The sequence below is a fragment of the Aspergillus ochraceoroseus genome, assembly GCF_002846915.1.
Source record: "Aspergillus ochraceoroseus IBT 24754 chromosome Unknown P175scaffold_5, whole genome shotgun sequence".
In the NCBI taxonomy this organism is placed as follows: Eukaryota; Fungi; Ascomycota; class Eurotiomycetes; order Eurotiales; family Aspergillaceae; genus Aspergillus; species Aspergillus ochraceoroseus.
Window position 1 is genome coordinate 134,259 of NW_024468480.1, and position 26,431 is coordinate 160,689.

Genomic DNA, 26,431 nt, shown 5'->3' on the forward strand with positions numbered 1-26,431 from the left:
GCCGGTGGTGGGGTGATACCTCAAACGCGAAAACCCTTGGCTTCTCTTGCCTTTTTTCCCTTTACCCTTGTCATGGTTTCATTTGGTGGAAATAGAATGCAACGCATGAAGGCTGCTGGAAAGCAGTGGCGCAGGAGGATGTCTTCCTTGTTTTTAGTTTGAACATTGCTTATTCCCTGTCCACTAACCCTTGCTTGGCCTATTATTACGTGTTTCATTATTGTTGTGATATGCTTACGCTAATATATATCCCTATACTATATGAATAGATTGTATAGTTCATTTTCCTTATAACCATCATGTCTAGGTTCGATCTGGCTTTTTCTTCTTCTTCTTCTTCTTCTTCTTCTTCTTCTGGATATTTTCTTTTTGTATTCTCCACCGGATGCATGCATGCCTCTCATTCAATGTTGCGACCGATCCAGCGCTGCGATTGATAGCCCATTAACAGTTAACAGCAGATCGAATTCTCTTGTCAACAGACCCATCATGGCACACAGATATCTATGCGCAGATTTATCCGAGACTGTCCTCCCCAAGCATCTCCCGACACACCCACTGCGCCGTTCTCGTATGCAGACTCCAATATCTCTCATCTTCCTTGCTCGAAGCCGCTGTGTTAATTTGACCACGCGACATTCTTCCCAGCGCCTCAAATACCACCAGCTGATCTCTCATGTATTCGTCGACGCAGGGCGGGCGCGTTGCAGCGCATGGCGTTCCGGACTGCAAAGTGGGATTGTACAGCTCTTGTATAAACCCCTCTACACAGTCCTCGACCAGATCTGTCACCGCTCCTATCATCCCCCCACGATCTCGACCTTCGGTTCGCTTTTTTCCGTCTCCTCGATATAACGCATCACGACCGATTTTAAATCCGGTCGATGTATGCGCTACGATCAGCACGTATAAACACGAGCGCGAATACGTAGCTTCTGTCGTGTGGGTGTCGATCCGCACAGCATCCTCGTCACTGCCCGCTTCTTCGGGCCCCTTGACAGAAGAGCTCGAACTCGGCTCTCGCGGGCTGAAAATAGACGACGGGATCTTTCGAAGCCGTTTACGCAGCAGCCTATAGGTTTCGCTCTCCATAAATTCACGCACCGTCCCGAGATTTCGCCCACGTTGGCCAGCGTCAGTTCCCTTTTCTTCCTCCCAAGTCGTGTAGTTGTGGTTCTGGATTCGTGGGTCTGTCCTGCGATGTCCCTTGTTCGCCTTTTTATTCTTGCCGGATCCTCTTTCGAACTCCTCTGTGACTGAACCATCGGGGGCAAGAACTGTGATGTCGATCTTGGAGATTGTTCCGCGATCATATTGATTTAAATCGATCAAGGGAAACCAATATCGCGCGTCCCCGCTGGCTTCCGTGTCACGGTCTCTGGGAAGCGTTTCGATGCGGAATGTCACTTTCCCCAAACTCCTGGCACCCGCCAGCCATCCGCGCTTTTCCAGGTCCGCAGAAAGACGAGGTAATCCACACCGCGCAAAATTAGGAATCAACACCTGAGATACGTAGTCGTACGATGGAGAAAACGACACGTTCGTTCCCCCGGTGATACTAAGGTAAATGGGGTTATCGGGAGTGGTCGATCCTCCGCAGTGGAGAAGGCATGGATAAAGCGCTTGGAAGACAAGGAAAATGGAGCCTACTGTCGGAAGTCGGATGTTAATTTCCCTCTTGCTTAAGGGACCATCCTCGTGAGAGCTGTCAGTTATCGACTCTTCGCGTGGAGGAGGAGGATAAAACCCTAATGAGGGTGAGTCCACCTGCGCTCCAACAAGGGTACTTCCGCTCATTTCACCCAGACAATTGATTGCGGCAAGATGGGAGTTCTTCAGGCCTTTCTTGCCGGATCGGTTGCCTCTAATATGATCAATAGTTATCGGTTGACCCGTGAGGGCGGAGAGAGCAATAGCGATGCGAACTAACTGGCCTCCTCCTTCAAGAGTTCGACCGTCAAGCCGAATCGGCTGAATGGTGGTTTCGACCCGAGTTGGCTGTGCTGGAGCCATGCTCGACAGTATTTTTGGGGGGGGGGGGGGTTAGAGTGAATTAAAGAATACTGGTCTGATTTGCCTGTTCTTATGTCTTCTTCTGCTGCCACTGCCTCAGTCGTGATGTTGTGGGCAGAACTTAGGGCTTGCTCTGCCATTGGGTGACTCACACTCTGACTATGACTGCACAGCCTGGATGATGATTCAATTGACTGTCAGCCTCGTCAGGCAATTCACCAGCCAATAATTACAATCTCAGTAACCTGCTAGATCCGGTTTCTTGCAATATAGGGAAACTACGTTCACCATCTTTGGCAATGAACGCTCAATAATGCCTTCCTCAATATCGACCACATGCCTTTTCTTACTTTTGTCCCTTCTTCCAGCACCGACCGGTGCTGGTGCCTCCTCTCTCATTCTCATCCGTCGACGTCTATGTATCGCGCAGCTTTTCCCAAGAAAATAGTTCTAGCTCCCTGTATATACGCAACCCCAACCCCCACAGCATGAACACAAGAGATCATCTTCGGAGATCTAAATCTACTCGATCAATTCGGACAAGCCAGGACAGTTTCTCAGCAACAGACCAGCTCAGCCCAGACATTGCTAGGCTGCACGCAATGGCAGCAGCTTCCAGGGCAATGTCACGATCCACAAATAGATCCTCGACCTTGACTCAGGGTTCATACGGCCGATTGGGGGGCCCTCATAGCATGGCAGTTCCACAGAGGAGACATCACCCAAGCAGGTCCTCCTATCCATCGGAAGATATCCCCGCTGCGGATGAGCCATCCGCTCACGAATCAGCCCCGGTGTCCATCGAAGGAGCAGGGCACGAACCGAGCTGGTCGACAGCACTTCCTTCCATCAGTGAGTTCGGGGGCCTTGAAGACCGAATCTCTTCTCTGCCTTCATCCTATCGCCGGTTACGCAAAACACGGTCGATGTTTTCAACTAGACAGCACTCTTCCTGGATACCTCATAGACCGTCCTCCCCGGACTCTTGTTCATTCACTGTTATCAATAAGGGGGTGGCATTTAATCCACCAAAATTTCACAAAACACTGCGACGGTCCATGTCATTTCTTGGGGGCAATGGTCAGCCCCCGAAGACTCTGAGACATGCAAAAAGCCATGATGTCTCGGTTGAATTGGCGCGCCATCAATATGAGCAGAACGCCACAGAGTTCACAGATCCTCCTCGACGACATTCCGCTTACATACTACATCCCAAACGAGAGCACAGGCCGTTCAGAAAAACGTTCCGCACAGCCAATCCTTCCGAACAGACTCCCATCGAATCTCCGCAGGGAGGAGCCGAGCTCAACATTCCCACAGCTCGTAGGAGGGCTAGGTCAATCTCATCTTCTATCAAAAAGGGTCTCAAGCGAGTTCTAGGACTCTCTAGAACTCCTCATGGGCGAGGGCAGACACAGGAATCCCCTTCATCTGGCCATCATTGGAATCAAGCTCTTTCTCCCGCAATCGATGGAACCACAATGGATTGCCTCAGGGACGGCTTACACAGCCTGAAATCAAACACCGTGGACAGTCCAGCCGATCACCATCCGCCTCCAACAATACGAAGAATGCAGAGCTCTGCAAGCCTTGCCACCACCCGCTCTCGTGTGACAAGTTGGGCCGACTCAACCGTCGCGAATACAATAGCGACCCCAAGAGCGGACGCCCGGAAACATATTTCTGTTATTGGCGAGCAGAGAAGTCCCAGCCAAGAAACCATTCACTCCTTCCATCGGGGTACTCGGTCAGGCATTGCAATAGACAGCCGTCGGTTGTTCTCTGCCCTGATGAAGCAGGTCAGCGGAGCCAGTGCAGCCCAAAGCCCAGCTGACGAGATGGTTGTCGGGCATGTCAAGGAACATCGTGCCGTCCCCACAGAAGGATCTTTACACCTGCACCGCAGCAGCCATACTATCCGCCAGATTGCTAGTAACGAGTCAATTACCTCTCCAGGATCCTTTGCCACGGCCAGCGTCGGTCCAATTACCCCACAGAAACAGATATATGGTCACAATTCCAGACGCCTCTGTGAGACAGGACCTCCTCAGGACATTCAGAGACGTAAAATTATCGATGCGGCCCCTGAAGAACCCGAAACAAGCTCTGATTCAGCCAGCGTCTACTCCCGGACGACGAGTGGAAACTCACCCAACCCCAAGACTTTTACAGGGTCACCCCATTCAGGAGAAGAGCCAGGAATCGCAACCATTTTTGCCTCCCAAAGGGTACCATACAGCTCTCCAGCCAAAGCCTCTCAGCCTCGGTGTGCCGACGTTGCAGCGGAACCAGGTACCGATTGGCAGAGTTGGATGAACTCTCAAATGGCAATCATTGAAAACACCACCCCCACACGACATTATCGCGAAAATGCGCAGATTCAAGACGATGAAGAACTGGGTCTCCCGGCTGCCATTCCAGCACGGAAGGTACGGATAGCTAGCCGAGCTGTGAATTCGCCTGGTAGTGACCGCGAAGGTTTAAGCCGCAAGTTGTCGACAAGCAGCAACTTTTCCCGCCCATTTAGTCGATCTTCAAGTGCACGCACCATAGTAATGAGCCCGAAGCACCACCAGGTACCAGATACCTTTTCTCCTTCTGTTCCTTTGATGGCGCCCGAAGACGTCTTCCAGAGCTCCAACACGCCTGGGGGCTTCCTCGGGTCATCGCGCGCAAGGGAAAGCAATCTCAAAGTACCCCCAATGCGGTCGAGACCCAGCAATCAATCCCGCGTCCCGGAGTGTCCAACTGCTACACAAGAGTCGACGAATATATCACCTAAGATGGGCCGTGGAAAGCATCCAGTGAGGTGGTCCCCCGGATCTCAAGGTTCCAAAGCATTCCCCCGACGATCTGCTCGATATTGTCGCGAAAACCGGATGGTAACGAACGAGAATTCAAGAATTAGACAAGGCCAGGATGGCCATGGCTTTGATCCTCAGTCGCCAATTTCGAGTAAGCACATGGTAGAGATGTTTTTAAGCAGTCGACGCCGCCAGATGGGAGCGGACATGTCAGACGACGGAGATTCCGAAGTGGCGTTCATCTAAGACTTCCAGAAAAAAAAAAAAATGCGTGCCTCTGCGATTATGATCAAGATATCGCTAGCTTTTAATAACCTTGTTAATGACTATTCTTTGGCCAAGTTGGACCTGGGTGGTGCCCATACTTAGTGTCGTTAAGCTCTGTATTGAATCAAAAATATATACTTCACAGGCGCTCGCCACAGCCAAAACCTCCTTCTTCTGCCAGTTCGCAATACGATTGCCCAAATACATAAGACAGTTTTATAAAAAAAAGTGGGGTTGATTAAAACGAATTATCCCAAAATTAGTTCGTGTTGGGGGAAAAAAAAAGGCACGGTTAGGAATAATCGGCCCTTTACTCCGTACTCATCATCGGGTCATAATAAATATAATCAAAACAACAAGCTTTGGGTTGGGCGACGTGACATAGTATTCTAGCCGCAAAAAAAAAAAAAAAAAAAAAAAAAAGAATATAGATAGCCTGGCCAGCATAAATGAAACCAAGGTGATCATTGTACCAATTCCACATAATTGGCCGGGAAGCTCCCCTTGACACCGCGAAGCTCCCCTTCCCACCAGTCATCTGTACTATCGGTCTTCTTCAGCACCCGGATGCGGTCCCCTTCCCGGAAGGCAAGGTCCCCCTGGCTTTGTCCGCCGAAGTCATAGAGGGCCGTTACGTAGAGCGCCATATTGGACGACGACCCACGGGGTTTCGGCGGGGGCGGGGGCGGGGGTTTCTTCTTCCCCACTAGCATGGCGGAGATGCCAGGAGAAACCGATCCGTTGCTCCCTCCTGGGGAGTGGCCATTCCGAACGCCGGACCCGGGAGAGACCATACCATTTGTTGTTGTTGTTGTTGTTGTTGTTGTTGTTGTTGTTCCGGCGGCACTGTGGGGGGTGCGACTGAAGTAATCTGAGGTTCGGGAAACTGCATTGGAGAGCGCGCTGGAAGGGGTAAGCAGGGATCCCGATGATGAAGGAGACACGGGCCGTTCGTTTGAGGAAGACGCCGATGGTTGCGGCGCGAGATAAGTCGACGACGGAGCGGCGATGGGGCTGGGTTGGTGGTCGCCAAGACGGGGTTTGGTGTCGTACGACGGGGTTGGGGCGGAGGGCGGCGCCGGGCTTGGAGTTCTCCCTCGGCGGGGGGCGGCGGCGGTGCTCTGGTTACTGGATAAACGACGACCGTTTGTGAGACGACCGGTCAGCGAATTGCTGTTTCGGCCGCCGTCGCTAGGCTGCAGGGATGCTCGGACGGCTTTGCCATTCGCGATGCAGGTAAGAGCCTCGACTTCCTGCTGGATGTGGAGGTGTTCTTGCTCCCATTGCGTGACGGCTTGGTCCATCTGGATTGGGGCCGAAGAGAAATTCTCCTCTTCGCAGTAGCTGTATATCACCGTATAATAGTGGCCTAGCAGATTATTCTGGATTTCGATTTGGGAGGCTAGCAAGCGCGGGAGCATCGAGAACACGGCGGTAATCAACGGAGGTAGGTTTTGGCGCAGATTGTCGTCTGCCGCATGGTACTCCTACATTTGTCAGAACGGGCCCAAAATCCTTGGTAGTGGGGGGGGGGGGGGGGGGGGGGGGGGCAATACCTCTGTTGCCTTGGTCAAATCAATCTCCGCCTTGGCTAACGAGGCATTGTCACGGTCCGATCGCTTTGTCTTCTTAGTGTAGCTGTCGACACGGTTTTGGTAGCGTTCGTAGTCCAACTAGGGTAGGACATGTCAGCCATTGAGGGGGGAATAACAAGTCCTCGAGGGGGCCACTGTGTGCTATGCAACCGAGTCTCAGAAGCATCCCATTTGGTTCTGTTTCGTTGGCAATGGACGGGCTCAATACTGACCTTTTTATCCTCCCTTTTCTTGATATTTTTCTTCACTGGCGTCAAGCAATCTTTGGCTTCAGACGCTGGCCTGATGATGCGATCATCCACCGCCGCGAGCTCCTCCAGCATATCCTTTTTAAGCTCGTCATATTCCGCTCGAAGTCTTGTCGTACGAGCCAAGGTGTCTGGTGGGGTTTGGACGGGAGTATGGGAGGAAGCCTCCGCGGCACCGATGATGGGCGCATATAATGTCTCGAACTCGGTAAACATTCGATCTTGGTGGGTCAAAAGCGAAGACCATCCGTCACGCCACGACTTGAACGCCTCGATGATCTGTCGAGAGATTCAGTGTGAATGAGCATCTCGCTCGCGTATTGAATGGCTAATCACCCACCTTCTCCAGAATATGGTCGACTTCATTGAAATCCTTCAAAATGATGGCCACCTGACTTTCATCGGCGGATCTTTTCATAAATTTCCCGAATTGTCTTTGTACGGACTGCATTGTGCCGTGATGACTCTCCAGCTAGGCGGAAGAATTAATGAACGGGAGGGAGTGCGGGGGATCAGGCGAACTGGTGGGAAATGGGCTAACAACAGACGAGAGAGGAGGGTTAGTTAGTTGGCTAAGCCATGATATGATGTAAATATAGTCTGACGATGCACAACAGAGAGAGAAAGGGAGAGAGAGAGAGAGAAAGAGAGAGAGAGAGAGAATGCTATAGAGGAGGTTTCGTGTTTCAGACCATTCCTGGACCACCGCCACAGAGGCTATTTTTATCAAGGGCCCATTCACGAGGATATTAGAATTTGAAGTAATTGATATCACATTCTCTCGGGTTCTCCCATCTGATCAGTCTCGTCAGAGTCAGAGAATTCAAATAGGAAATCCAAAGTCCATACAAGATAATTCGAGCAGTTGGAGTTATTATACTTGGGTGGATGCCTCAGGACACTCCCGCTCTCCCCTATCTGATCCTCTTTTTCTGCGTTTCGGCTTCGTTTTTTTTTTTTTTCTCTCCAGATCCCAAAGCGCTCTTCCTTCTCCTATTCGGCCAGATGACACGCCTCTACCGGGTCTCCATTCTTGGTGCCTCAACAAATCTGCCATGTCCGTTCCTTTATCCTCCGCGACAGCTCCGCGTTCCTCCAACTTGACCGTCCCCGCAACCCAAAACACCGCCCCCGTTATCAAATTCCGATGTCTCTACACCCACGACATGCGACGAAAGGCCAAACGCTGGCAGGATGGCTTTCTTCGGTATCACACCTTCAACAAGCGGGTCATGGTCTACGATAATACCGGCTACTTTATTGGGGATCTCCACTGGCGACAGGACGAGGGAATACAGGATGGCGAGGAGTTGGAGCTGGACAAAGGCGTTCTAATCCAGGTCTGCGAACAGATGGAGAGAACAGAGACAGATATCACATCGATATACAAGCAGAACAAGAGCCACGGTTCGCCGTCGTGTCCAGGACAAACCCCCGCAGCTTCGTTGCGCTCGACTGCCGCTACCCGTACCTCGCTTCCTTCCCAGACCTCTCGTTCCTTAAACGATCTTCTTGGGATCAACAAATCTTCTACTGCACAGTTACTCTCTCCTTACGAGCAACGCTCCAGACAGCGACCATCCACCCCAATCACTCCGCAGCTCCAGGAGCGGCCTGCGAAACGTAAGCGGACCGCTTCTCCAGAGTGTAACACCTCCTCCCCCCCCGGCGAGCAATCGCCGCTTGAATTGATCGCATCGTCTTCTCCAGAGCTGTCATGGAGCTTCGAGTCTTGTCCGAGCACAACTCCAAGGCTGGTAAACATCATAAACCGAGGTACGGCGGTCTTACCATCCGCGCGCGCATCACCCATCCACCCCAACGCAGAGAAAAGGGCGGCCAACCCGCCCGAAACCCGCCATCTTCCTGCTACGGTTCATCAACCGGTTCCGCCGAAACAGGGGCCACCCATTTCATCTTCAGAAGCCCAGGTCAACACGCTTAGATTGTCTGGGGAAAGACCGCGTAGGAAGCTGGTGTACCAAGAAACACGGCATACATCTCAAGCCATGTCCGACAAGACCACTCAACCACCGATCCCAACACCGTCAGTATTTCTTAATCGCAAAAGGAGTCCGTAGGCTGACCCGTCATAGGACGAGGATAAACCCACCGAGACCTGAAAAAACAGGCTCTAGTTCTGCCGTACTTATTCTCGACGAGACGGATGACGAGACAGCACCGGGTGCATATCCTGTCAGACCCGGTCAGCCAGCAGCACGTCGGGAGAACCCCAATGCAGACAATCGAACCGGGCTCATCGTAACAGCCGCCCCTGGACAGCAATCCAAGCCCACTGAAGTACTCGCTAGCACCCACACGACAGCACCAGGGCAGCCTCCCAAGTCTCGGGAAATGGCCCCCAGCCCACTCACTCCACTATCAAACCAAACGAAACTACACGAGCAGGGCCCCTGGACATCTGAAGCCCTGGACCTATTCGACTTTTGGCCGCCGGGACGACCAAAGCCGAGTTGATACGGAGTACAACCATTCCATACCCAGCAAGATCTTCTCTACGATACAACGACTCATGACAAACAGGTGCCGGCAGGAGTAACTACTTAGTGGTAGCTAATAGCACATGTAATTAATACCTAGGTAACTTGATACTCGCCTATATTCAATCCATATCCAGATCCCACAGCTAAACAACAGCCCCCCCCCCTCTCTCTATGAAGGGTCTTCTTCTTCCTCTTCTTTAAAGATTCATTTCGGTGATTCCCCTATCTTGAATAGATTCCATGTCCTCCCTAGCTAACACCTGCAGAACCAGCTTGTTCTCCGACCAAATGAAGATATCAGGCAATCCTGACTACATCAACAGCATCTACGAGAATCATGTCTCAAATTCAATCCTCCATGACTATGTCTAGATCAATTTCTGGCAAACGATATCAAACAGAAATCCAGACGACCACAGGGCCGGTATTATAAGCACGATAATCAGTCAACGCTCTGCCCGTACAGATCAAATCCAATATAGGGCCAGGAATCAGAATGTCAAAATTACAGAGCCCAAGTTGCGCTAAGGTTCGCACAACAGATAAGTGAAAAGAGGAGAGAGAGAGAGAGAGAGAGAGAGAGAGAGAGTCTGCGCCCGGAATGAATGAGCGGCGCGGCATGAGTATCAACAAATGAAACGATGAATCAATGGTTCATACAGTGGTAATGATAGAAGGAAAATCAAAGATCAGAGAAACGAGGCATCAAGTTGCAAGGGGGAAATAAAATAAAATTAAGCCAAATGAAAGAAGTAAACCCCAGGATTAACAAATAGATATGCAGGTAATGGAAGTAGAAAGGTGCTTCTATAAGAGCCGCGTTTCAGCAGAGTAGTAGAAGACTCAAAGAGGCTAATGAGATGCCATCATCATACACACTCATCAGATGTGAAATTGCAAAGTTGAAGGACACCATTAATGCACATATACTTTTTTTTTAAACAACGCAGGCCGCAAGTCATGTCTCTGGCCAGGACTTAGTGATGAGAGTGCATCCGATTGGCCCGAGGACTATATCGACTCGTCCTGGACAGTGAGCTCACATCGTGCTTACCTACGAGTCTCAGTTAGCGATTTCTTTACCATACGAGCATCAAAAGACACATACCATCACAGCAAGCCCGAACATTCTCTAACCGGTCAGGGTCAATTTCCATTGGGCGAAGATCTTCTTCGCTGTCCTGGTGGTGGATACTACCCTCGTTCACGCTGGATGTAGCATACCCTGGGCCTTTGCGTCCAAAGGAGCCTTTAATGGTTGTGTTGAGAATCGTACTAAGTCGCGTGGTGGAGCTCTGCCTAGCCTGGCCGGAGTAATGTGACGGCGTACTAAGAGCCGGTGATACACGGCCAGGTGTCACGCTGGGACGGACAGACATGGCTGATGCTGAGCGCTGCTTCGAGGTATTTTGTCTGGGGCGGCTCTGGGACGAGGAAATTGAGACGCGTGTTGTCTGTCGCGAGCGGGAGCGAAACCCAGGGTTGAACTCATCTATGTCCTCCAGGGTCACGCTATTATCTTGATCGTCATCGTCCGGCCCGCTTCGTACTAACAAATAAGAAAGTGCATTGAACCATGTCTCATGTCTCTGGCTCGTGGTAGCCGTGAATCTGATTTTGCGACCAGGGCTGACAACCTCCAAACTCTTGCAGTGAAGACCGGGTGGGTAAGGGTTATCATCAGCAACAACTCTTACCGCTTCAATAGAAACGCTTTTTGTTCGAAGCTGGCTCTTTCCGGCTGTCTGAGGATCCTGCTCGCTCCAATACAATGTGCGCGTGTATGGATGAACCCAGAAGTAACGACGATGTCTGGTGTTCGAGATTTCGCCAGAAACGGTCCTGCGGGTGTACTTCCAGAGGAACTCGCCGATCATGGTCTGAGTTATTGCTTGAATCATTCGAGGATCAGTGCCCATGCCGTAGCCTTGAGGCGCGAAAGCCGGGCTAGGTTGCATATTAAACCGCTCCTCAAGCTCGGATGCGAACGAGGATACCGATGATCTTCGCGACATCTGGCTCTCGCGTCTAATGCTAACGCGAGAAGCAGTTGTCTGCGCAGATCCAACTTGAAGACCCGTATCGTTCGGCGTCCGGGGACGAGGAGTTGTGTTCGTCTTATAGGCAGAAGCGGGCGCGAGTGGTGGCCCCATCAAACCAGCAGATACGGGACGTTGCTCCAGGGATCTCTTCTCGGCGGCCATGATAGCCTCCTTATGATCGGCGGGTAATGGTGGGTGACTATAGATACTCGATGTATGGCTGGCAGCACTTCCGGGCCGTTTGGGGATAGATTGGAGGGAGACGGTTGAAGATTGATGAGTCGGACGAGGTCGTGCTTTGGGGGTAGCGAAAGGAGAGTTGCTCAGTTCCTTGGCCCTATCACTATCAGGAGGCGACAATGGCCTAGAAGAAACACGCTCCATAAGGAGTTGGTCGATTTGTTTGGATGACAAAATGGTCTGAGCTCCTTGGTCCGCCTGATTGGACGAGGACGTCATTGCATAACGGGGAGCCGCATTGCCAGAAATAGCGCCTAGAGGCATCGTTACACCAGTGTGCTGGTTAACCGCATCGTTGGCGGGATCTTCATTTGTAGCATCTTCAGCAACAACAACAACAACTGGTGGGGCGTCCATAATTTGCTTGGTCTGGACGGCCTGCTCGCTTGGGTGATAGTTCTCATCAACGAAGGGGGAGGGAGGAATAAATGCCACGGCTGGAGCGAAATCCACAGGCGATGTCTCTACGGAAGAAACAGTAGACAATAAGATTTGCGGTAGTGGAGGAATGATGATTTCTTGCGGCGTTGGGGCAGCTGGTTCGGTGGACTGTGGGGGAATAAAGGATATCGTTAACTCAGGAAGTACTGGCTCTGGCTCGGACTCAGGCTGACGCTGTGGGCCTGGCTGCTCGGCACTCGCGACCAAGAGTGGCTCGGGCGCAGGGGCAGGGATAATAGGTTCGGTCTGCTCCGAGAAGATGGTTGAAACCGAGAACTCTACCATATCAGTACTGGTGCCTTGCTCGGCAAACGACAATATGGGTTCCGGAGTAGGTTCAGGAAGTGTGGCCTTGACCGGCAAGGTACCCTCAGAGAATATGTGAGAGAGAGCCATATCCGGAATATACACCGGTTCGGGTTCAGGTAGCACAGGCATGACTGCCTCCGTAGGTTCACTTGATTGCCATGAGATTGAAGACAGGGCAACTTCGGGAGGAACAGGAGCGGGATGTGCAACCGGTTCGGAGGGTTCACTCAAGTGCGAGATGATTGAAGACAAGCCAACTTCGGGAGGAACAGGTACAGGATATACAACTGGCGCTGAAGGTTCACTCGAGTGCGATATGATTGTAGACAAGCCAACTTCGGGAGGAACAGGTGCAGGATATACAACAGGCTCCGAGGGCTCACTTGATTGCGATGAGATTGAAGACACGGCAACCTCCCAGGCAATAGGCGCGGGATATGCAACTGGTGCTGAAGGTTCGCTTGACTGATATGCAATTGAAGACAGGCCAACTTCGGGGGGAACAGGAGCGGGATGTGCAACAGGTTCGGAGGGTGCACTTGATTGCGATGAGATTGAAGACACGGCAACCTCCCAGGCAATAGGCGCGGGATATGCAACTGGTGCTGAAGGTTCGCTTGACTGATATGCAATTGAAGACAGGCCAACTTCGGGGGGAACAGGAGCGGGATGTGCAACAGGTTCGGAGGGTGCACTGGATTGCGATGAGATTGAAGACACGGCAACCTCCCAGGCAATAGGCGCGGGATATGCAACTGGTGCTGAAGGCTCACTTGACTGATATGCAACTGAAGACAGGCCAACTTGGGGGGGAACAGGAGCGGGATATGCGACCGGCTCGGTGGTATTGCCCACGAAGTAAGATGTACTCAGCTCCGGTAGTTTGGGCGCCACCGGTTCGGTTTCCTGCGAGGAGATCGAGGAGACATCCAACTGCATGGTTGATTCAGGACTCTCAGCCTCCCGTAGTTGCTCATCTACCGCATACGCATCCCATACCATCTTCGGCGGGGTAGGTACACTTGACCCTTGATCACCATTGAGGTCAACAGATGCTTTCATCGGGGTCCACTGAGTTGCAGAGCTGACCAGCCTAGGAGACTCCTCTATAGCCATCCCAGTACCGGCATCGGACACTAATACCTTCTTAGGCGTGGAAGGAGCAATGCTCATAGTCTCCTCGCTCAGAGCTGGGGCCACCACCACAGGCGTGATGGGCTCCCATGGATCAGTCATGACACCAGAGTCAACCATAGTAGGTCTGGGCACTGGATCCAGGGTGATCTCAGAGGGTCTCCTTGAAACAGTCTCGGGCAGCATGCACGGGGTCGAACCCCGGGATCCTGCGTCGAACGGCATTGGCGGTCCGAAACTTCCATCCTCATCCTCATCCTCATCACCATCAAGTTCCGCAAGTTCTGCAAAAAGACTCTGTCCTTCCTGGGCCATTGATCCCTGCGAGAAGCTGGCCGCAGGGGATTCTCTTGCACTTGGTGGTCGGCTACCGAACGCCATAGGCGCCTCACCCGAAGGGCGAATCCGTCGAAGGACGCTCTTCTTCTTCCGCAGACGGTAGCGAGGAGTGGAAACCTGACTACCGGAAGGTGTGCCCGGGTCCTCGCTCTCGTCCTCATCAGCAGAGGTAGATGCCGTGCTGTAGTAAGACGTGCGATCACGAGCCTTGGCGAGCGTCAGGGAAGATACTCGTTCGCGAGGAGTCCTGTGGACGCGATCTTCGGTCTCGGTCAGTTCATCACTGTCGGTACTGTCGCCAGCCATGCTTTCAACACCGGTCTGGAAGGCTTCGCTTTCGGTTGCGGTATCGCGCTCGTTAGCCGTCTCGAATGAATCATCAGCCTCCGTCGCGGTCTGGTAAATGTCACTTCGCTCATCGATGGACTGATCTTCCATGAAATGCCGGGGGGGGAGGGAAACTTGGTGAGGTGGGCTGGCATCGGCCGCGTTGTCTTCCCAGTCTGAGTCGTGGATTTCGACTTCTGCCTTCTTTCGTCCAGCACCCAATAAGTCGGGACGCGCCAGTTTGCGCATCGAGTCGGACTTGGTTTTGAGTCGCTTATTCGATGGACCAGCGGGAGCCGCTGCTTCACGACGGCGTTGTTCAATCTCGTCACGAGCCTCTTGCAGCACGCGCTTTAGCTCGATCTTCTCGGTCTTCTCGCGATGAACAGTGCTTCGGAGGTTTTGAATCATACGATGCGCATGACCCAATGAACTTCGCAGGGTTTCGGTCTCCAGGTGGTTATGGCGCGGGGTGAATTTGCTCGGCGATGGCGGGGGCGAATTTTCTGGCGTTGCTTGGTCTTGGTCGTCTGAATCGCCATCGCGGGAGGTTTCACGGGCGAGTTCATTCTCGTGCTGACGAAGGCGCATCGCAACGACTTTCGCCAGCTCCTGATTCTGCGAGTTCAGCTCCTCTAGCTTCTTGTGGAGTGCAAGCTTCTCGGTGTCACCAGCAGTGAGGTTCCTACGGAGGAGGTGAATCTCAGAGTCATTAGCCTTCTGAGCCGCCAGGTGGTCTTCAATGAGTTTTGCGTTCGTTTGTTTCAAATCCTCCAGCTCCCGTTCCATGGCCCCTTTCTCAGCGGTGACTGCGCCGAGGCTGCTGTTGAGTTTACTTTCGCGGTCTGCAGCATCCTTCATCATGGCCATTAACTCGTGGGTTTTCGTTTCCAGAGCCCAGTTCTCGTCCTTGTAGCGCTCCTCGCTCTCGTCCAAGGCACGTATCCGTTGGGCATATCCTTCTGCCTCGAGTTCGAGCCTGGACTTTTCCAGGTTCACGGTCTTCAAGGTCTCCTCGCGCTCCACCAGAAGCGACTGCAATTGGCGCACTTGGGCAAGTAAAGAGGTGGAAATTTCGGTAGCAAATTCGATGTCATGCACTCGGGTTGACGGTTGGTTGCGCTGCTTCCGCGACGGCACGCTTACTTTACTCGGAGAATTTGTGGCTTGCCCGGCGAACAGTGCTGGGCTGAGTGGCGACTACATGCCCGACGAGTTAGCGGCCAGCGGACAGGCATCAACTCTGCAGATTGCAAGGTAAAACAAACCTTTTGGTCAAACGACGGAGTTGCCAAGTGAGCATCATCGCCGCTAGCTAGGCGCTTAGGTGCGAGGAACGCGCGAGCGGTCTCACGGCCGATTTCATTGTACTCGCGCTCTAAGTCGGCGAGTTTACGGCGCAAGCCAGGCCCAATCTGGCCTTCATCACGATGCTGCTCGACCTCCTTGAGCTTTTCCTCTAATTCCTTCTGCTGTTCAATGAGCGCGGTTCCCAACTTCGACGCCTCCTCAAGCCTGCGCTCCGTCTCGGCTAGATGGGCCTCAAGGGCTCGTTTGGCTTGCGCCGGGGATGATGCATCCAGACTGAAAAGCTGGGTATCGAAGGAGGAATATCGATGCGACTCACGGGGAGCCTGTTCCCCGTCGGGTCTGGTGATGAAAGGATCATCCATCACGGGCATCAAGGAAGTGCTTCCTCTTCCATCAGCACCCGCCATCTCCTTGGATTCGGGTTCTGCGAATAGTTGCTTGATCGGTTCAGAATCAAGGCTTTGGGGGCCTTATTATCGTCTCGGCTGTTTCTTGATTACCACCTCACGCCACAGTCATCATCCGACTTGCTACTCAATCAGCCGCGACCGGTTTATTTTTCTTTCTATTTTATTTATTTCTTGTTTCCTGTCCAGCGATTCTTCGAGGAATGAATGTGACGTGAGCTTGGTCGGTGAGTAATCCGCGAGGGTGGCCGTAACAGTCGTCGACTCGGAGGAAGATGGAGGGTGAAGGGTTCACGGCAGCGAAAGGAGAAGCAAGCAGACGACTGCGAAGTCGAGAAAACAATAAATCCGTCGAAAACACGCTTGGTTTTGTTGTCAGTCAGGAAGGCGGGGAGAAAATATGATGATGAATGGAGGACCGTTCGGGAGCGACCCAAGGGCGACAACCAGCGCGTTAAAGATGTTGACTCGTGGCGTACCTAGTGCGTTGCGACCGGGATACGAGCCAACCACAATACAGGATGAAGAGGTCAATTTTCGGGAACAAGCAGGGCGCAATACCAAGCAAGAGCCAGGAATTGCGAATGGTCAAGTAAGGCGACAATTATGGGATAAGACGGAATGCCAGAAGGATCAGCGACGCCATACGACGGGATCGATTAAAGGGGAGGAGGGGAGGGGGAAATCAGATGAAAAGAAGGACGCAAGAAAAGAAAGAAAAGAAAGACAAGAGGGAATAGGGAGAAGAATGTAGGAAGAGGGTATTAAGGTAAGAGAAGAAGAAGAAAAGGTGTCAGGTAAAAAAAAGACTAATGATGAAAAGGAAAGAAAGGAAATAATGATAGAGGGGGGAAAGAGAGTGTAAGAGAGAGAGAGAGAGAGAGAGAATGAAAATGAGAATGAGAATGAGAGAATGAAAGAACGAGAGAGTAAGAGAAAGAGAGTAAGAGAGAGAGAGAGAGAAACGATCTGTTAGGCGCGGGGAGATGAGGAGGAGTAAGTGAGATCGAAGAGAGATTCGAGTCGCTAAAAAGGACCAACTATCTACAGTATTGATATACTAATTCGATCCTACTACTGCTACGGAGGACGAGGGGAATACGGAGTGAATGAGAAGGAATAATTGATCTGATATGTAATAATCGAGGGAGACGACATCCACTTGGAATTCGTTGCAGCGATTCTAGAAGAAGTAATTAAACAATGGCATGAGAAAAATCCCGTCCGGTTACTCAACATCAAACAATTTCGTGTCCGAATCCAAAACTTGAAAGACGCCCAAAGCATCAGGAAGAAAATTAAGGCACCAAAGGAAGTGTCCCAAACAGGAAATGACCACAACATTGGAATGTTGCAGCGTTTGCATCCTGACTCAGCAGCGCGGACGTCCGCTGAGTCAGCGCAGAGACTGCACGTGATTTCCTGGCCCAAACTGGCAGCTGCGACGCCACCCGCTCTTGCTGCATTTATAACGCATCCCATCCCTCGCCCGACGATCCTCACAAGCTCCCCAGGTGTCGAATTTTGGAGAGGAGCAGGGAGGAAAAAGAAGCAGAAAGAAAAAAAAAAAAAAAAAAATGGCCGACACCGTACCCCAGATCTCTTTCAAAAAGCGCGGAGCCCGGGGCAAAGCCCAGTTTCGCAAGAAACCCGAAACACCTCCCCCAGCCTCGGACGCGGATTCCGACTTCACCTCGTCCGACGATGAGGACGGCCACAGGATCAAACGCCGGCGAAAGAATACCGTCGTGTCCGCCTCCTCGGCCACGAATGTGCGGCGAACAGGTCCTGCCGAGGACGAGAACGCCAGCGCCAGCGCCGGAGCTCTGCCTTTGACCTCCACCAACGACGCCACGAAACAATCCAATTGGTACGATGAGGACCTGAACGAGAAGAATCTCCTCGGTACCACGCGAACCCGGCCAACTTCGTCGACCGCTTCTGGGCCGGATGGTACTTACAAGGGCGCTGCCAACTACCAATCCTTTATTCAGAAGAATCCGGATGCGCCTACGAAACAATTCGGTCCGATTAAAGCCCCAACCAATGTCCGGACGGTGACCTTTATGGATTACGCGCCCGATGTCTGCAAGGACTACAAGTTGACGGGATATTGTGGTTTCGGGGATTCCTGCAAGTTCAGCCACATGCGCGAAGACTACAAACAGGGGTGGGAGCTGGATCGGGAGTGGGATGTGAGCACGAAGGGCAAAGCAGTCAAGGGGAAGGTGGTATCGCAACGGGGTGCCAAGGCGGGCGACGGCGATGGCGGGGACGGGGACGGGGACGGGGACGGGGACGAGGACGAGGACTTGCTCGAGAATATCCCGTTTGCCTGCATCCTCTGCAAAAAGCCGTACCAGAACCCCATTCTTACCAAATGCGGCCATTACTTCTGCGAGTCGTGTGCCTTGCAGCGGTACCGCAAGAACCCATCCTGTGCAGCGTGTGGGGCAGGGACGGGCGGAGTATTCAATGTCGCGAAGAAGTTAAATCACCTCCTAGAAAGGAAGCGGGAGCGTGTTCGCAAACGACGCGAGCAGGCGATTGAGAATGGCGAGGAAGTTAGTAGCGAAGAGGAAGAGGAGGGGGCAGAGGAAGATTCCGAATAATGAAAAAGATGGCACGAAACTGTTCAAGTATATACACTCTGTAATGAAAAATCCAAGCTGCAGCGGGCCTGCAAACAATCCGGAGCTTTGATAAGATATGCAAATATAGGTACTAGTTCACTAGTAGCTACCTTAGAAAGGTAAGATAGAATTAGATTCGATTACCGCATACATGCATACATGATTGTTCTCCTCTGTCCCGAACATGATCCCTTTTTCCATGCCGAGATCGACAGGATGAGCCTATCAGCTCCCGTCCGCGATGACAATCCATGCCATTCATTTCCTATTGAGCCAATTCGTAGTACCTAAGTTTCGGCTATTCTTGGATGCCTGGAGTCCTGGACAGCGCTGTGACGAATCAGAGTGCTACCAAGGAAAAAGGGGATCATAGGATTTTTGAAAATAGATTCAATGCAGGAATTATTACCGAGTTGGTATTTGCTAGGAAGGAGCGTTTTACCCAGTTTGGAAGTTTGGGGTTGGATGGGTACCTAGGTAGGGAGTAGTAGATTTCTTGCTGTTTCGGATTTTTTTTTTTTTGCTTTGGATTTTTTAAGCTTTGGATCTTGAATGACATTAAGGTAAAGATTCAATTGGATAGTAAGATTGTTTTTCAATGAAATAGAGGATTGTTTCCTCCTCATAATATTAAATGTTCAAAGAAAAAGCTGGAAATGGTTCTACCTAAATTGTCTCCAAACCCCAGGGACATACCTCAGTCTCGATCTGATTGGTCCAATGCATCTCTTAGGGTTTTTAGGGTTTTTAGTGTCTTTTTAGCGGCAAAGCTTGGCGGGCGAAGGCTTTTTGTTTTTTTTTTTTTTTTTTTTTTACCACCGGAAAAAAGGAGAGGGGCTCTACTGTATGTAACTAGAGAGTAACTACCTAGGTACTTCAGATCAACGACAACTTGAACTCCTTACCAGATCTTTCTGAATCTCCAACAGGAATAAATAGAGCAGAATTTTCTACCCGTTGATATCTTCTTGGGACTGGATCCTAGAGGACCAAACGGTCCCACACGTGGGGAGACGGTAGATTCTCAGGGAAACCTGGTATTGGGACGCTGAATACGAGATATTCCTATTTGGTAGATACATGATATGGTAATATAATGGGGGGTTTCGCCTCCAGCAATGCCTCTTTCTCTCTCCCTTTTCCCCCTTCTATCCCTCTCTCTCTCTCTCCTCTCTCTCTTTCTCTATATCTCTCCCTCCCTCTCTCTCTCTCTCTTTCTTTTTTGGTCTTTTTTTTTTTTTTTTTTTTTTTTTCCCCTGTCTTCTTTCTTCCCATAGTCGTATAGTGGGCTGTTCATTCCCTGAGCCCTAATTTCTCCAACCCCCTCCTCCGTCCCATCCCATAATGAAGAGCGCTCCCCGCATCATCGTATGCGTATCCTTGCTCCTCTTCATCCCAATCTACCTCCTCAAAACATTGCTTTTGGATCTATATGATCAGTATAGCGCAGGCGCATACCTGGTCAACTGGATAAACCGCCACCACGATCAAACATGGAAATCGTACCCTGGAAACGCACGGGATAAGGTGATTGTCATGGCCAAACTCGAGTCAGAGCCAACAGAATGGGTCGAGGAGGAACTCCCAGAGTAGGTGATGGTGATCCAACCCCATCCTCCAAGATCCAGAACCACTCACGAACCCAATCTCCAGCTGGCAACAAGCCATCTACACCGTCAATCCCTCGCAAGGAACAACCGCAGACAAATACCAGCTCACCACCCCGATCAACAAGGGCCATGAGTCCATGGCCTACCTCACCTACCTCATAGACCACTACGACAGCCTCCCCTCGACCATCGCCTTCCTTCACTCCCACCGCTCGGGCTTCCTCATGGCCTGGCACGTCGACGCCCCGCTCCACGACAACGTCATCGCCATGCGCTCCCTGCAGCTTGACTTCGTCCAGCGCAACGGCTACGTGAATCTCCGCTGCAACTGGAACCCGGGCTGTAAGGAAAACCACCGTTTCAACGCCCACGTCACGCCGCAGATCTTCGCCGAGATCTTCGACGGGACCAGCACGCCCGCCCTCAACTCCACCACGTCCAGTGCCCTCGGAGACTCGGATCAAAAGTTCCTCCGCATCCCAGAGCAGGTTGGGGCCGCCTGCTGTGCCCAGTTCGCCGTCTCCCGGGAGCAGGTTCTCCAGAGACCACGAGACGACTACATCAAAATCCGCCAGTGGGTGATTGACACTCACAAAAGCGATGCGAGCAGTGGCCGCACCATGGAATTCCTCTGGCATATCATCTTTGGCCGAGAATCCGTCTAGTAAGTTTTCCATTCTTTCCTCCCACATTCCATGTCAAATACACATATAAAAGAGAGAAAACCTCCTAACATAGCATCACAGCTGCCCTGACCAAGAACTCTGCTACTGCCAAGTCTACGGCCAATGCTGATCCTCATACTACAAATCAAATAATCATTTTGGCGACTCTTATTACAACATATTCATACCACGTCCCCTGCCTCGACACCTATTGATTTATTTATGTATTTATTTATTTATTTCAATAGGACGATGTACAGTTGGAGATCACATTTTGGTTTTCTTGAACCAGTGACAAGGGCGGTATTAGATTGATTATTTTTGGGTGGGTTACTACTTATAGGTTGGGTTGGCGTTCTCTTTGCTTGCATTTTACAGCATTCCACGGCGTACCTGTACTGTACATATTCCCATATATATATATATATATTATATATATATATACCTTCCAAGGTTCCACTAGTAATTGCATTATATGATTCCCATTACAAGTGATGCTATTATTTTTTTATTTATTTTTTTTTCATTTTCTTACCACCCTTGTTAAGACTGATTCCTGGTAAGATTCTAAACAAGCTTAAGCTTAACCTTGGCTGCGATCGATCCTACTAAGTTTACCAGGTAGTTATAGTACGGAGTAGTGTCAGCAATTAGGTACCGGGTACCCTACCTAGGTACGGAGTACTAGTTAGTTAACTATAGATAGTAAGTTAGTTAGTTGGTATACTGTATTACTCATATGCTGATATAGGAAGTAACTAGTACAGGAAGATCTACATTACTTCTTCAGCGCAAAGCAAACCGAATCCAAGCATAGTTAATCATACGGTTTCATTACATAAGATGATGACACAACATCAATTCATATCAGAAAAAAAAAAAAAAAAAAAAAAAAAAAGGTCGACCATCCGGACGGACCTACTTCGCGTCAAGAAACTCTTCTACCCGTTCAACAAGGTCCGCCTTCTTCCCAGCAGAGGAGAGCCCATGCGAGATCATAAACTCCTTGAGAGCCACTACCGTGAGCTAGAAACATAGCATCAGCCTCGGAACCGATATATATATATATATATATATGTGGCAAAAAAAAAAAAAAAAAAAAAGCATAGGGGGGTGGGTGGTGGTGGTGGTGTACCTTTGACAAAGTTCCCTTTTCGTAGTGGCCTTGGACTATAGCTCGGATGTCATCCGGGCCTTCATCTGCCTTGACTTTCTTGGAGGCCCGCCCGGCTTGGTCTGCGCTGTCGGGGGCGGCTCGGTCTTTGGCGGGGCGTTTGGCCAATGTGCTCTTCGGTCCGAGAGGAGCAGCAGGGATCTTAGCATACTGTTTCTCTAATTCATCGGCCCAGGATAATACGTAGTCACCGGCGCGCTGGGCACAAAATTTAGCGATCAATCGATACGCAGAGGGCTCGGGTCAGCGGGACCCTACCTTGTCTATTTGCCGATATTTTGGCAGTGTTTTATCCTCGGGTTTCTCGGGAAGGTCCTCGTCCAGAGCGAGCGCCTGAAGAATACGGTAGTGCCATTGAAGGGCTAACGAGATAAGTCTACGTTTCCATTTAGGGACTCTGTTGGGAAACTCACAGGGATTGGGATATTTTTGGGGCTCGTAACAACCCTTGGGCAGTTGTAACTGTTGCACGATGGTTCGCATCTGGTCAATGAGCGGCTCTGGGGCAACCTGACAAGTGGCTTCGGGGTTCTGCCGGATATCGTCGGCAAAGGGGAGTGGTATAATCCACATCCCCGGGGGGAATTTCTGCACCCCGTTCTCATCTACCGTCCCCTCGCCGGCCATCATGGCACCAAGAACCGGACCTGCAGTCTTGCGTGCGATGAACCAAACAAGGGCTACTTTTTTATCCCGCAGAAGCTTCTGGTACAGCGCAGAAAAAACTCGCGTGGAGCCGACATAGTCTTCCTCGGAAGGGTAGATGAACAACGGATGCTTAGTGTTGGCCCAAAATGGGAGGGCCGAGAGAGGTTTAAATCCAATGATGCGAATCACTGGTTCGCCAAAGTCTCTTAGCCCCTTTTGCTCCTCTGGTGTGAAGGCAACTTGATCTCCACCGAATTTGTACGCCTTTCGGATCTCCGCCTTTTCGATCGTTCTGGCTGTATCGTCTGCGATTTGAGTAGTAACCCCCTTCGCGATCTGCGGTTTTTCACCTCCAAGCCACACAAAACAACTCCTCGCTGGCTCCTGGCGTTTGAATAAGAGATATCCCGAGACCGAAATCTTCAGGTTTGGGCCAAGTTCCAGCCCCATATTTGAGAAATGCGCGCGACGGGGCACAGATCTGGAGTTGATGCTTGATAAAAGACCATTAAGCAACGAAATTCCATCTTCAGTGGCGGTGGAGCTTTTCGAGTCCGGTTTCAAATATGCGGGGGCCTCGGGATCCGTAGGAGAGGCCTTGTAAATGATATCCTGGATTCCGTGAGCAGACTGGTCATCGATTTCAAGGAGCCAGCAATACCTACGTCATAGAACTTGGAGGTGTCGAACTCATGATCCGGTTGGGAAATTGGAAACAACTCAATGGTCACTCCCAGGTCATACAAGTCCTTCGCACGAACAGTAGCTGCGGATCGGAGAGACTTGTTGTCCCCATGAGGGTTGTCGTTGTCTGTCACTATGAATAATCGTCGGGATATGAAATTGGGAGCTTTGGACGTGAAAATCTGATTCGCGCAGAAAAGTAGATTTGCCATGGATACCGGCCCCGAAGACGGCACAAGCACCTCTTTAGCTTTTTCTTCGTCTTCGACCAGTGAGCGCAGTTCCAGAACTTCATGTGCGGAAGGAATATCCAGATCCGTCAAGAGGTAGCAGTTCGGGTAGGAGAGGTCGCCCCGGCTATTTTCGTCCTCATTGTAGAACTTGGACGACTCTGTTCCATACAGTAGAACTCCTATCATATCATGCGGATTGGAGATAATGCGCTGCTGCATCAGGTGGTATGCGCATTTCAGGGCAGCGGTGGTAGGTGACTCTTGGGTGGATTTCTTGGAGTCGGGGGATGAACGAGGTAGAAGCATCGAGTCGCTAACATCAATTGCAAACAGCACGGCATCCCTCACCGATTTGTACCCCTGTGGTTCTATATTAGCGAGGCCATGTTCTTTGAATATCGCTTGTGATTGATTGATCTCCGCACAGTATCATCCAGCTCCTCTTCCTCCTCCACCAGCTCGTCCTCTCGATGTGGACTATCGTCAGCCATTTTATGCGAGTTTAAAATACCACAGGAAGCTAAAATGTAAGCAAACTCATTGGGAAGAAAGGAAAGCAAAAAGAGGAATCGGGGCAGATCCCCAGCTCCAGTTATCAACGACGCCCGTGGTAGTATGCCTACCTCTATCGCTCTGTTGCCTACGCACCGGTGACGCGTTTCTCCGAGAAGACCGACGCGGGGAAGACACGAACATCATGTGACTGCGCCAGGGCTGGATGACCCTAGGGTTCTTCTGATTGGCTGCAGCAAGTCCGAGACTTGTGTTCCCAATCCGTCATCGACCGACGCTGAATTTGGAAGTCATAAAAGAGCTCCAGCTGGTCAGCTTCCATTCCCTTTTATTCCCACATCTCTTTCCTGTGGAAAATATTCCAGGTCATTTACTTCTCTTCCATCCGGTTATCTCGTTTTTTTTTTTTCATTTTATCTTGTACCGAGATTCAATTTGCGAGCTGATACCTCAGCTTCCTGTCATGGCTCTCCGCCGCCCCTTCAGCCTTACCCAGCAATTGCTGCGGCCCGTGTCCCGAATTCCCCTCGGATATAGTAGAGAACAGAGGCACGGCCTGGCGACAGCTGTCCCCCCGGTTACTCAGGATGCTACTGGGTCAAAAGGCCCTACAGCTATGGTCTTCCTCAATATGGGTGGCCCATCAACCACAGATGAGGTTCAAGACTTTCTTAGTAGGCTCTTTGTGCGTCTCGGAGTGTCTAAGATTTTAATTACATGCCACAATTCTAACTGTAGCTCATTTTATAGGCCGATGGCGATTTGATTCCTTTGGGCCGCCTTCAGACATACTTAGGTCCGCTCATCGCCAAGAGAAGAACACCTAAGATTCAAAAACAATACGCGGATATTGGAGGAGGATCGCCAATCCGCAAGTGGTCCGAGTATCAGTGTGAAGAAATGTGTAAACTGCTCGACAAGTTAAACCCCGAATCCGCCCCTCACAAGCCTTACGTTGCGTTCCGGTACGCTGCGCCTTTGACCGAGGAAATGTACACTAAGCTCTTAGACGATGGGTTTGGAAACGGGAAAGGAGGCCGTGCTGTCGCATTTACACAATATCCACAGTACTCGTGCTCTACAACAGGTAGCTCTCTCAACGAGCTATGGAAGTGGAGGAACAGACTGGAAGGCAAGGGTGGAAACGGGGATGTTGACCCCCAAGGTTCTATTCAATGGAGTGTCATTGATCGATGGCCTACTCATCCAGGTCTGGTTGAGGCATTTGCGCAAAATATTGAGGACCAGCTTAAAACTTACCCTGAAGACAAGCGGAACAATGTGGTTCTCCTGTTTTCAGCCCACAGTCTGCCCATGAGTGTTGTGAATCGAGGTAAGACTTGGTTCCTATTTGGAGACACCGCATCGTTACAAGTCTAAAAAAAAATAATTGTTTTCTAGGAGATCCATACCCAGCTGAGGTCGCTGCGACCGTTCATGCGGTAATGCAAAGACTGAACTTCAGCAACCCTTACCGACTCTGCTGGCAGTCCCAGGTGGGACCATCCGCTTGGCTCGGGGCACAGACTAGCGATACCGTTCAAGAATACGTCAAGAGGGGACAAACCGATATTGTTCTCATTCCAGTCGCTTTCACCAGTGACCATATCGAAACCCTGTACGAGTTGGATCTTGAGGTGATCCATGAAGCCAATTCGCCTGGCGTCAAGCGGGCCGAAAGTCTCAACGGAAGTCCTATCTTTATTCAGGCCCTCGCAGACATCGCGCACCAGCACCTACGGGGAGGAGAAAAGTGCTCGCTGCAGATGACACTACGCTGTCAAGGCTGCAAGAGTGAGAGATGTCTGGAACAGAAGAAGTTTTTTGCCGGCGAAAAATACTCTCCTCTTGTTCTCTAAACGATCCGAATTTCGAAGATTCTCTTATTGCTTTTTTGGGGGGATCGATATGTATTAGTATATCTTGGTCTCTTCGGTTGTACTTGGTCCTAGGTACCTGTAGATGCATTCATTGCCATAAGTAAATAATGTTCTTATGTAGATCAATTTTAACGACCACAATATACCAGTGGTTATAAATACGGGCATAATAATTCTTTTTCTCTTTTTTTTTTTTTTTAGCACCAACACTCGCCTTCCCATCTTCCTAGGTATAAACACAGTAGAGAACACATCGGTTCGGAATAGTTAGCAGAGAGGTGGTTCCATCCGGGAAAACCAGCAAAAAAAAAAAAAGGCGGACTACGGTAAGCGGAAGATGCCAACTCCGCCTAACAACTGCAAACTTTCCGATGAGCAGCTCCGAAAACATCTCCAACACCAACGTCGAC

General features: G+C 50.8%; 9 protein-coding genes across 9 annotated transcripts; 5 read left to right on the forward strand and 4 right to left on the reverse strand.

Annotated features, from left to right (window-relative positions):
* Positions 1–221: 221 nt before the first annotated feature.
* P175DRAFT_0501936 (putative RNA 3'-terminal phosphate cyclase) lies at positions 222–2,031 on the reverse strand. The gene has a single exon (XM_040897273.1). The coding sequence runs from the start codon at positions 2,011–2,013 to the stop codon at positions 517–519; it is 1,497 nt and encodes a 498-aa protein (XP_040751164.1). The 5' UTR covers positions 2,014–2,031; the 3' UTR covers positions 222–516.
* P175DRAFT_0501937 (uncharacterized protein) lies at positions 2,025–5,203 on the forward strand. The gene has a single exon (XM_040897274.1). It carries the CDS (start codon positions 2,502–2,504, stop codon positions 5,061–5,063), a length of 2,562 nt encoding a protein of 853 aa, XP_040751165.1. The 5' UTR covers positions 2,025–2,501; the 3' UTR covers positions 5,064–5,203.
* Positions 5,204–5,493: 290 nt separating this feature from the next.
* P175DRAFT_0501939 (BAR and SH3 domain-containing protein) lies at positions 5,494–7,585 on the reverse strand. Its single transcript, XM_040897275.1, has 4 exons — positions 7,268–7,585; positions 6,892–7,206; positions 6,641–6,757; positions 5,494–6,571 (listed from the first exon to the last, which is right to left on the reverse strand). The coding sequence occupies exons 1-4, from the start codon at positions 7,376–7,378 to the stop codon at positions 5,549–5,551; spliced, it is 1,566 nt and encodes a 521-aa protein (XP_040751166.1). The 5' UTR covers positions 7,379–7,585; the 3' UTR covers positions 5,494–5,548.
* A 397-nt stretch (positions 7,586–7,982) lies between these two features.
* On the forward strand, positions 7,983–9,094 carry P175DRAFT_0516850 (uncharacterized protein; the record flags this gene model as incomplete). The annotated part of the gene is made up of 2 exons (XM_040898937.1): positions 7,983–8,550; positions 8,572–9,094. The coding sequence occupies 2 exons, from the start codon at positions 7,983–7,985 to the stop codon at positions 9,006–9,008; spliced, it is 1,005 nt and encodes a 334-aa protein (XP_040751167.1). The 3' UTR covers positions 9,009–9,094.
* A 1,314-nt stretch (positions 9,095–10,408) lies between these two features.
* P175DRAFT_0440129 (putative nuclear migration protein (ApsA)) lies at positions 10,409–15,981 on the reverse strand (the record flags this gene model as incomplete). Its single annotated transcript, XM_040894009.1, has 4 exons — positions 10,409–10,485; positions 10,540–12,877; positions 13,268–15,463; positions 15,532–15,981. The coding sequence occupies 4 exons, from the start codon at positions 15,979–15,981 to the stop codon at positions 10,409–10,411; spliced, it is 5,061 nt and encodes a 1,686-aa protein (XP_040751168.1).
* A 1,543-nt stretch (positions 15,982–17,524) lies between these two features.
* Positions 17,525–18,940, forward strand: P175DRAFT_0480297 (U2-type spliceosomal complex subunit CWC24). Its single transcript, XM_040895429.1, has one exon. The coding sequence runs from the start codon at positions 17,559–17,561 to the stop codon at positions 18,591–18,593; it is 1,035 nt and encodes a 344-aa protein (XP_040751169.1). The 5' UTR covers positions 17,525–17,558; the 3' UTR covers positions 18,594–18,940.
* Positions 18,941–19,958: 1,018 nt separating this feature from the next.
* P175DRAFT_0524108 (DUF3431 domain-containing protein) lies at positions 19,959–21,372 on the forward strand (the record flags this gene model as incomplete). Its single annotated transcript, XM_040899348.1, has 3 exons — positions 19,959–20,203; positions 20,268–20,888; positions 20,971–21,372. The coding sequence occupies 3 exons, from the start codon at positions 19,959–19,961 to the stop codon at positions 21,017–21,019; spliced, it is 915 nt and encodes a 304-aa protein (XP_040751170.1). The 3' UTR covers positions 21,020–21,372.
* Positions 21,373–21,788: 416 nt separating this feature from the next.
* Positions 21,789–24,230, reverse strand: akuA (putative DSB repair complex subunit Ku70). Its single transcript, XM_040895430.1, has 5 exons — positions 24,054–24,230; positions 23,377–23,988; positions 22,322–23,323; positions 22,025–22,261; positions 21,789–21,915 (listed from the first exon to the last, which is right to left on the reverse strand). The coding sequence occupies exons 1-5, from the start codon at positions 24,117–24,119 to the stop codon at positions 21,808–21,810; spliced, it is 2,025 nt and encodes a 674-aa protein (XP_040751171.1). The 5' UTR covers positions 24,120–24,230; the 3' UTR covers positions 21,789–21,807.
* Positions 24,231–24,604: 374 nt separating this feature from the next.
* Positions 24,605–26,000, forward strand: P175DRAFT_0493602 (ferrochelatase HEM15; the record flags this gene model as incomplete). The annotated part of the gene is made up of 3 exons (XM_040895976.1): positions 24,605–24,826; positions 24,892–25,474; positions 25,543–26,000. 3 exons carry the CDS (start codon positions 24,605–24,607, stop codon positions 25,998–26,000), a joined length of 1,263 nt encoding a protein of 420 aa, XP_040751172.1.
* Positions 26,001–26,431: the final 431 nt, after the last annotated feature.